Here is a 9999-nt window from a genome sequence, read left to right as displayed (position 1 = left end):
GCCGGAAAAACACCCATACATATAAATTAAGAATGGGAATCTGGGAGCCATCTAAGTAGGTAAAGTGCTTGCTGCCCGAGCACCAAGACTTCCCTAGCACCTACGTCAAAGTCTGGCAAACAGGCTGTGCACTTGCAACCCTAGCACCTGGGTGGGGTTGGGTGGGGGGTGGACAGGCAGATTCCTAGGGCTTGCTGGCCAGCCCACCAGTCACACAGCTCCAGATTCAATGAGATAAACCCTGTCTCAAAACGTAAGTTGGAGAGCAATAGAGGAAAACACCAGACACAGGCCTCTGGCCTCCAGTTTCACAGAGGAAGAAATTGGGACTCTGCAAAACTCAGTCGTAGCTGAAGTATATTCAATTGCCTTTTCCAGAACTCAAAAGATGGTGTTCAGGCCTCTTTCCTTCAGGAAATGCACTTAGGAGTAGAACCGGGAAGGTAGGAGGAGTAGATGCTGTCTGGTAATTTCCCAAGTCTAAAACCCATTCTTTAAATTAGAGTTAGAGTTAACTGAGAATACCAGCACTCACTAGTTTTGAACTCTAGTTTTCCAAAAACAAGTGATTAATGATAGATACTCCAGAGATTTCTATTAAGAAGGGAGTGTGCAAAGAGCGTTGAATACAATTATGTGTTATCACAATATCGTAATTCATCCATAAAAAAAAAAAGGAAACACAAAACAGGAACGCCAAAATTGTATGGTCAACATTTCTTGCTTATATTCGGACGCATGTTGTCAGCTGTGGGAAAAGAATGCCCAAAGTGCCTCAGCCCCACGAAGCATGGAGAGAACCCAAGCCAAACAATGAATTAATTCGCGTCTGAATTTCTTGTGATCTGTCCCTCAGCAGGCATGGATGTGTATACACTTACTTCTCACTAGAGGGCGCAGGCGGGCCAAGCAGCCAGTAGCAGTCGTGCCTCTTATGGCCCTGGCGGGTCCGTGGGATGGCCCAGAGGACAAGGGTAATGGCATGTAGTGCCAAGCCTGAGGACCTGGGCTCGAGCGAAGGAAGGACCAAAACCTGACCGTTAAACCCTGACCTCCAACGTGCACCGTGGCACATCTACGCACACATACATGTGATTTAAGCCAGGCGAGTTGATGCAGGCCTTTAATTCCAGCATTTTGGAGGCAGAGGCAAGTGGATCCCTATTAACAAAATAGAACACCAAAACAAATCAAGCAGGATGACGGAGCTAGGGTTTGTGAGGGGACTGCCCTTCGCAAACGCTGAGGAACCGAACTCAGAGGAAGTTGCCCATCACAATCATGGCGGATGACGGAACTCAGGATCTTCAGAGCGGAAACTGCCCTTCACAATGATGGCGGCCGGGGCGGGGCCGAGCCTCTCTGGACATGAGAAAAGGGGCTGGCCCCGGAGAACAAGCGATCATGTGACTGGGAAGATGGCTGTCTTTCCCTGGTAAGGAAGAACCGGCGAGTGGGCTTTGGGGAGCGGCCGCCCTTGGCGGGTCTCTGCGTGGGTGGGCAGTCTTCCTTGTTGGCAATCAGTGATCTCCATCCCAGCCCGGGTTGTCAGGAGTACGGGAGAGCAGAGCCGCTGACAGTCCACTGCTCCTCCCCGCGATTCCGCCTCATGCCTATCCGGTCCAAGGCTTCTGCTTCCCTAGGAGAAGTTGGCACGTCCTGAGGGTTCTGGGGAAGGGGATGAACCCGCTCCGGATCGGCCCCCAGGAGACACGGTCGTTTGTTCCCTGAGCTCCTCAGCTCATTTAAAGTAGATTTTCCCATCTGTAAAGTGGGGCCATTCACCCTACTATGTGCAGAACCCTCAGACGTGCTTCAGAGCGGTCAGTATAACTGAACACAGAAGAAGGGTGTCCAAAGGAGGCTTTGGACAAGCCCAAAGGAGGGAGCAGTCAGTCAGCCCCACTGGCAGCCTGGGAAGATACAAAGAAGAGCCTCCAGCTGGGTCTTGAAGGATGAATAGGAGCTCACCAAGCAGGAAGGAATAGCGTGTGCCAAAGTGACTGGCGTACGGGGGCTTTTTGTGCTTAGAAGTGAGGTGATCTTCAGGTAGCAGGCGATTTGCGTCAATAAAGAACCCACACAAGATATGCTGTTGGCAATGAGGTTCAGGATTGGAGACCTTTGCATCTCAGGGGCTAATTTTCTGGCTTCCCTCTTCAGATGATGGCAGGTAGCTTACAGTGTGTGAGTTATGAGCATGAAAGAAAGTGGCAGCCCTAGGCCTTGAACACGATCGACATCAACCCCTGGCTTTATGTTGGCCCGACACTTGACCTCATTCCCTCTTGGAGAGTTTTAAGAGACCCCTTCAGGACACAGCACAGCAGCATGGGTGCTGTGGAGCTCTTAGATCACTCCCCGGGCTTCCGTCACTGTGCATGCTGGTTTGGTCAAAAGGCCCTTTGAGAATGGGGGCCAGCAAGTGAGAAACATCTGGTTTCAGTGAACTCCCCTGGAATTTGTAATGAAAGACTCCAGGAAGATGCTCTTAGCACCTCTCCCCACTACGGGTTTACCTTTGACGGTTCTCTTTATAAAGTACTGACGGGCCACAGCTCTGCTAGTGTCTAGCGTCTTTGTAGTCTTCCCGCTCTAGCAGGCACTAAACATTTCTCTGTGTGGTAGTGCACACTCATCTTTCAGTTTTGCCCACTGACTTCGTGGTCCTTAGTGAAAAGGAATTGTGTCCAACTTCCTGGTGATTGTAGGCACACAGTAGTTCCTATGGATGGACGAGGGAATTGATGAGGCCCATGGGAAGTGTGCTTCTGCTTTGAAGATCACATTTGTCAAGGAGTGTGCTGAGTGCTCAGCATGCAGCATCTCATTTAATACTCCCAAGTCTAGTTTTGATTTGAGAACATGGAATAAGAGTTGACCTAAGGTCATGAAGCCTGCTGGGTGACTTCTAGGGACTTGGTGGTCAAAGAGTTCCTGACCTCTTGGAGTTTGCTCTTTCCCCAGAAGAGGGAAAGTGGAGGAGGGAATTGGCCTGTGTAAGCACGAAAACGCGTTTCTAGAGTGTATGGATGGGGGGTACGCATACCTTTGTTAGAGAAAAAGTCTGATTTTGGGCACCTGCTGAAACTGGAAGGCCGTGTGTGTAGTGGTGGCAGTGGTGGGGTTGCCACAGCAGAGGAGTGTGCTGTAGGAGAGAGGAGGGTCTGGCTGCACAGTGAGCGGGACAGAATAGCAAAGGGCTGCCATCAGCAGGTTGCAAGTGGCTAAGAGGAAATTGTGGGTAAAGCCACCTGAGAGGTTCTCCCTGAAGTGAGGCCTAGTGATCAAATGTGTGTGCTGGGGGGACTCTGAAGAGAGATTCCCCCCCTCCCCATTGGGATGGCTTCCAGTTGTGTGGGCATGCCCTTTTCTCCAAGCTGCTCCTGTGATAATGTCCTTCCCCCTCTGCCCTGGCTCCTCACTCTCATCACCCTGCTCACTGATCCTTCCTCTTCTTAACTCTGAGCTGATGAAGCTACCTTTATCATTTCCTTTGCTCTCGTTGTCATTTGGCTTTTGCAGTTGCACAGCCTGGGCTTTTTCTTGCTTCTCTGGCACTTATTCTTCTGGGGCACCTCCTCCAAGCCCTCGCTGTGGACCCTGTGCCCTGCTGTGTCCGTCCCCTTGACTGTACTGTGTCTGTCCAGCTCCAGGGGGTCCCCTGAGACCTGCTGTGATTTTCTAGCTGCAGGAGGTCCCTTGATCCCTGCTGGGTCTGTCCAGCTCAGGAAGGTTTACTCCAGACTCTGGCTGCCTGGCCTCCCAGCAGCCTCAGCTAACACTGAGGAAACAAGGCTGGGGAAACTGGCTGGATTCTTGGTGAGCTCCTCTGTGCACTGGATCTGCCCTCACAGATCCAGGATTTGTTGGCAGATTTTTTACCTTCAAACAGCTTGAACATTGTTTTTGTAGCTTAGTTGGTAGAGTGCTTACCTAGCACACAAAGTTTTGGGTTTCATCCTTAGCATGATATAAACAGGATGTGATGGGGCATGCCTGTAATTCCAAAGCTTGGGAGGTGGAGGTGTGAGGATCAGGAGTTCAAGGTCATGCTCAACCACCTAGTGAGTTTCAGGCTAGTCTGGGCTACACAGTGAACTCAAATAAATAATAAAATAATTTTCATGTTTTTAATTTAGTGTTTTGTATTGTTCTTACTAACAACATTATATGCTCCAAATTGCTCTCTTGTCAGTGGGATCCAGGTAACAGTTTTAGGTCTCAGTCACCCACCTGGTGTCACCTTTCTGATTCACCAAATGTGTTTCTGTTCACAGGCACTCCCGGAACAGGAACTACAAGGCGGAGCTGGCATCTAGCAGGTTGGAGACAGTGCCTCTGGAGTGTGGGGACTACCACCCGCTGAAGCCCATCACTGTGAGTTGTGTGCAGGCTTCCTACAGCAGGGCTAGTGCCTTGGTCTAGTGGTAACTGCTTTTGCGTGTTCGAATCCACCCCTCGTTAGGTTAACTTCCTGTCATCCTCGGCACTCCCACCTTCTCATGTCCTTGAAGTTGCTGTGGGGAAAAGGCCAGGACCCCAGGTTTAGATGCTTCCTAATCTTTCTGTTGGAACAAAGAGTCACTTTGGCCACCAGGGGGTCGTGGGGTGGAGCTGTCTTAAAGAGCATCTTAGATTCTTCATTTCAAACAAATGAAAGCAGGCAAGAGGCCTGCCGGTCCCTCTCTGTTATGTGAGCACTCTTATTAACAGGTACAGCTGCCCCTTGTCCTTTGGTGTCCTGGAAAGATTGGCTTCAGGTACACCATGGATACCCAAACCCTCCCCATCTCAAGGCCCTGATATCAAATTTCTATATAAGCTACATACACCCTCCCAGGTGTTTTTTGTCACATGTGGACCAGGTTTGGTGGTACACATCTGTCATCCTCACACTCAGGAGGTGAGCAGGAGGAGCGAGAGGTCAAGGTCATCTTGGCTCCATGAAGCTATCTCAAAATAAATCCAATGCTTGTATTACTCACAGTACCCAGTCAAGAGCTGTGCACTGGAGCTCAGGAAATGACAGTCTATACTGGTCAGCTCAGATGCAGTTTTAGTCCTTTGATGGTTCTGGGCTTTGAACCCAGGACCTTATAGATACTAGTCAGGTGTTCTACCTCTGAGCCATACCCCAAGACAAGTGCAGAGATTTTTATTGAATATTCAGTCATGGAACATTGGACACTGGGTGGTAGTCATGTTGTGGTTCGTGATCCCACCTAGACATTGCTGCCAGGCAGATGGCATGGTGGCCTTGTTAGAAAGCAGATTCCCAGGGCTGGAGAGACGGCTCAGCAGTGAGGCCCTTGCTGCTCTAGCAGGTATCAGGTTCGGTATCCCATACTCCCGAGCAAACAGAAAGCAGCCCTGTGGTGCCGCTCTAGCTGCACAGCAAGCACTGGGCTAGTCTGGCCTACCCAGGGAGATTCTGTCTTAAAGATGAGTGAACAAACCAAACCAAAGAACACTCTTAAACTCACCACCACAATGGAGAAGATGTCTTTTCTGCATTCTTTGTCTGCCACCAGCTATGGGGTGGGTCTACACATTGAGCAGTTTCTGCTCTCCTGCCTCCAACAGGTGACCTTTCACCCAATTCTGACAGCGTTCCAGACAGGAAAAGCCAGTGTCTTCCTCTCTATTTACAGTCCGTGCATAACACTTCTGTAACCTCACATACCAGATAACAGCAAGCCGTTCTCCAGCAGACACCAGCTTTGGGGAGCACTTTGAATCCGACCCTACTTAGAGATAGCTAGCTCCAGATCCCACGTCAGTTACTAGGGCCAAATCTGGGGTGTGCCCTGTGCCCCTGACCTATATAAAGGTCCTGCCATCTTTCCTTGGGTTCCATTAATTTGCTGAGGCAGTGTGCAGAGCTCAGGGAAGCCCTCCCGGTCAGGACAGTATGGAGAACCTGATGGCCAGCTGGAGGCAGGGTGTTCAAGGAGACATGTGGGGGATGACCCAGAGCTTCTCTGCCTCCCAGGCATGACCCTCCTGCCACCTCCATTGTTTATCATCCTTGCTCATCGTCACAGATATTCCTCAAGTGCCTTCAGTGAGGGTTTTCATGTAGGAGGAGACACTCAGTGGTCAAGTTGATTATTTTGAACTTTGTTGCTGGCTCTGCCCTTCCTGGAGGGTGGGAATGAGGCCTAAAGTCATCTCCAGCTCTTACGCATGGTTTGTCTTCCTGAGGACCAGCTGCACTGAGGGAGATTCTGTGTCATGTCAATTTGTCACAGAATGTAAACATTCCCTCTGCCCCAGTGACTGGCCAATCCAGCTTCCACAGGAAGACAGAGTGACCTGGTTGACTGTCACTTGGTACAGGTTCCAGGTGACCTCCACTGTACAACTTTCTTCACAGGTCACTGAGTCAAAGACAAAGAAGGTGAGCCGGAAAGGAAGCACTTCATCCACTTCCTCCTCCTCTTCCAGCTCCGTGGTCGACCCTCTGAGCAGCGTCTTAGATGGCACTGACCCCCTGTCCATGTTTGCAGCCACCTCAGACCCTGCAGCCACAGCAACAGCCACAGTAAGTCCGACTGCCTGGCCAGCAGCAGGTCTCTGGGTGTCAGTCAGGTCCTTACCTGCAGGGATGGCGGTTTGAAGGTTCATGAATAATGCCTTGGGGCATTCTGATTGTGACAGTCCAGGACATCCTCATACCTGTGTTTTTTGTTTTTTGTTTTTCTTTTTTTTTGGTTTTTCGAGACAGGGTTTCTCTGTGTAGCTTTGTGCCTTTCCTGGATCTCGCTCTGTAGACCAGGCTGGCCTCGAACTCACAAAGATCCGCCTGCCTCTGCCTCCCAAGTGCTGGGATTAAAGGCATGCGCCACCACCGCCCGGCATACCTGTGTTTTAAGTGATGATTAAGTGTGTTGACTGAGAGAAGCTGGGGAGATCTGTAAGGTCCCTATATTTTTACTTATTAATTAAATAATTTTTTTGTTTTTGTTTTTTGTTTTTTGAGACAAGGTTTCTCTGTGTAGCTTTGTGCCTTTCCTGGAACTTACTCTGTAGCCCAGCCTGGCCTCGAACTCACAGAAATCCACCTGCCTCTGCCTCCCAAGTGCTCAGATTAAAGGCGTGCGCCACCACCACCCGGCTTAAATTAATTTTTTTTTAAAGACAGCGTTTCATGTCATGCACACTGGCCTGGGTGAGAATGACCTTCAACGTCTCTTCCTCCTGTCTCTACCTCCAAAGAGCTGGGTTTACTAGTATAAGGCTCCACTCCCAGTTTGTTCAGTACCTAGAGATTGAAGCCAGGGCTCTGTGCAGTCTAGACAAGCACTCTGCCAGCCGAGCCACACTCCAATATCCCCAGCCTCTCTTCATTTATATATTTTTATATATATATATTTTTTTTTTTTTTTTTTGACTTGACAGTATGTCTTGGAGAACTGTGCATATTGTGGCCTTGTTAGTTTGTACGGATGCATTATATTCTGATTTCTTTGTTGGTTCCCATGGCGCTTAGGGTGTTTGCTGGTTTTGATGGCACACTATGTCTTTTAAATATATACCTCTTGGTGCCTGTGTGCAGGGGTCTGCGCAGGGGAGCTCCCTACTGGATGAAGGCAGTGGACGTGTGCTGTTCTGAGTGCTGCCCCTTTTAAGGACCATCCTCTGAAGGGCCTCAGTGGTCTGTATTCCTGCCAACAGTGCTAAGTCTCACCTGTTTCCCTGATTGGCTATTAACAGTTACTTTAATTTTCTGCTATTTGGACTGTAGGCAATTTTTTTCAATATGCTTTACAATTTTTTTGATTTATTTATTTTATCTTATGTGTGATTGTTTTGCCTGTGTGTATTTACCCACTGCATGTGTGCCTGCAGAGGTCAGAGGAAGGCATTATCTACTGGAATTGAAGGTACAGATGGTTGTGAGCTACCATGTAGGTGTTCTGCAAGAGCAGTGAGTGCTCTTACCCACAGAGTAATCTCTCCAGCCCCTCGGTGTGCCTTTTATTTCTGTATTTCAATTTAAAAAATTTATCTTGTATGTGTATGCGTGTGGTATGCTTTTGAATATGTGTTTACATGTGTATGGAGGATGTGTGTAAGTGCACACTTGATTGTGTTTGGAGGTCAGAGGTCGACATCAGGTGTCTTTCTGGATTGTTCTACACCTTACTTGTTGATATGTTGAGGAAGAGGCTCTCACTGAAACCCAGAACACACAGATTGCCTAGTTTACCTTGCCGGATTGCCCAGGGCTCCCATCTTCACCTCTGTGCCTTGTAAGCATGAAGACCTGAATTTGATCCTAAGAACTTGTGTGAAGAACTTGCTAAGAGTTGTGCTGGGAGGGGGGTCCCTGGGGCTTGCCTGGCCAGTTAATTTGGCCCAATAGGTAAAGTTTAGGCCAGTGAGAGACCTTAGCTCAAAGGTTGCCTGAGAAGTGACTTCTGAGGCTGATTTTTGGCCTGTACACACACACACACACACACACACACACACAAAACCAACCAATATTGTGGCCAAGTGGTGGCCACACTTTTAATCCCAGCAGTTGGGAGGCAGAGGCAGGTGGATCTCTGAGTTTGAGCCCATCCTGGTCTAGAGAGTGAGTTCCGGGACAGCCAGGGCTATACAGAGAAACCCTGTCTCAAAAGCACTCCCTACTTCCCCCCCCACACACACACCAAAAAAGAAAAGAAAACAGTATTGCTGGGGCTGGAGTATAGCTGAGTGGTAAAGTGCTTGCCTAGCATGCTCCAAGTTCTGAGAAACAAAATGAATAGTGTCAACAAACACTTCCGTCCTGAAGAGGTTTTTTTGCCCTCTCTAGGACAGCTCCAGAAAGAAACGTGATAAGGATGACAGCTCCTTCGTGGGACCTGATTTTGAGCCCTGGGCCAACAAACGGGGAGAGATCCTTGCCCGGTACACGACTACAGAGAAGCTGTCGATCGTGAGTACCTAGCTACATGTCAGGCTTAGTGGCCCAGCTCCAGACCCTGGAGTTTCCCCCTCTGTGTCAGTGTTGTTGGGGAGAGAAGCTAATTGGCTTCTAAAAAGTTGTGTGAAGAGTTAGGAGTACAGCTAATTCAGAAGAGGAATTGGCAGTGTGGGCCCCTCGGGAGGGTGAGTTAAGAGAGCACCCAGAGAGGAGGACAGGGTGCACTTCCCTCTTGGGTCCCTCTGGGAGCTGGAAGCTTGCTCTTGGAGTGGCCAGTGGGTCAGGTAGTTGGCTGTTTCTGGGGCATGTGTGAAGTAGAGGCCTTCCCTTTGCCCCAGGCACGTTACTCCCATCAGGAGTACCTGCTCAGGTGAGCAGTGCCCACCCTGGGCAGTCAGTACTGTATTAGTTAAGGTCAGGCTCAGTACTTATAAGCCAGGTTCTCCCTTTGGACAGCAATAAGAACATTCTGTCTCTCCTTACTCTGAGGACAGGTCCAGAGGTGGGGAGTCCAGGGCTGGGATGGCAACTTCAAGGTCCAGGCTCCAGGTCTTTTTGTCTCCTCTGCTATTTCTAGTGTTGCCTCATGTGTAAGTTGATAGAAGGAAAGTAGAACAAAGATGTAGCCCCTCCCATTTAAGTCCTGTGGCTTTGGAGGTGGCCTCAGATAGTATATAGCTGCAAGGGAGGCTGGCTGGGCAGAGTAGCTTCATGGCCATCTGACTGTTAGGGAGGTTCTACCCCAGCACTTCACTCTCCTTCCTCTCCACCAGGCACGCTGAACAGAATGACAGACAGAACTGATTGGTTATTGAACACTTTTTTTTCTACTTACTTGAGTGCATAGGTTAATTTAGAGAAGCTTTTCTCAGTCATCAGTCTTGTCATTTCATTTGGAAATGTCTAAAGTTATTTTTGGCTGTTAAAACTCTAGTGTGTGTTTGGCATGCTGTGGGTGGAGGCCAGAGAGACTGCAAAACTCCACAGTGCATAGGCTAGACCCCACAGAATGGAGCTATACAACCCATGAGGCAGGAGCATGACAGCTGAGCAACTCTGATTTAAGGATGCCCAAAATG

The 9999-nt window shown here is 49.2% G+C and overlaps 2 protein-coding genes across 2 annotated transcripts in view; one reads left to right on the top strand and one right to left on the bottom strand.

The window, feature by feature from the left end:
- The window catches only part of Gde1 (glycerophosphodiester phosphodiesterase 1), a 50689-nt gene extending 49682 nt beyond the window's left edge, over nucleotides 1-1007 (bottom strand). The window contains exon 1 of the mRNA XM_059268144.1: nucleotides 882-1007. The gene's annotated coding sequence lies outside the window, so the exon portion shown is untranslated. The remainder of the gene's footprint in view (nucleotides 1-881) is intronic.
- A 42-nt stretch (nucleotides 1008-1049) lies between these two features.
- Nucleotides 1050-9999, top strand: part of Vps35l (VPS35 endosomal protein sorting factor like) — a 108969-nt gene continuing 100019 nt past the window's right edge. The window contains exons 1-4 of the mRNA XM_059268177.1: nucleotides 1050-1435; nucleotides 4281-4380; nucleotides 6380-6547; nucleotides 8810-8932. Of these exons, the coding sequence (XP_059124160.1) occupies nucleotides 1332-1435; nucleotides 4281-4380; nucleotides 6380-6547; nucleotides 8810-8932 (495 nt within the window). The 5' untranslated portion in view covers nucleotides 1050-1331. The remainder of the gene's footprint in view (nucleotides 1436-4280; nucleotides 4381-6379; nucleotides 6548-8809; nucleotides 8933-9999) is intronic.

The sequence above is a fragment of the Peromyscus eremicus genome, chromosome 1 (assembly GCF_949786415.1).
Source record: "Peromyscus eremicus chromosome 1, PerEre_H2_v1, whole genome shotgun sequence".
NCBI classification, from domain to species: Eukaryota; Metazoa; Chordata; class Mammalia; order Rodentia; family Cricetidae; genus Peromyscus; species Peromyscus eremicus.
The sequence above is the reverse complement of the archived record's forward strand: the minus strand, read 5'-3'. Positions and strand labels throughout refer to the sequence as shown.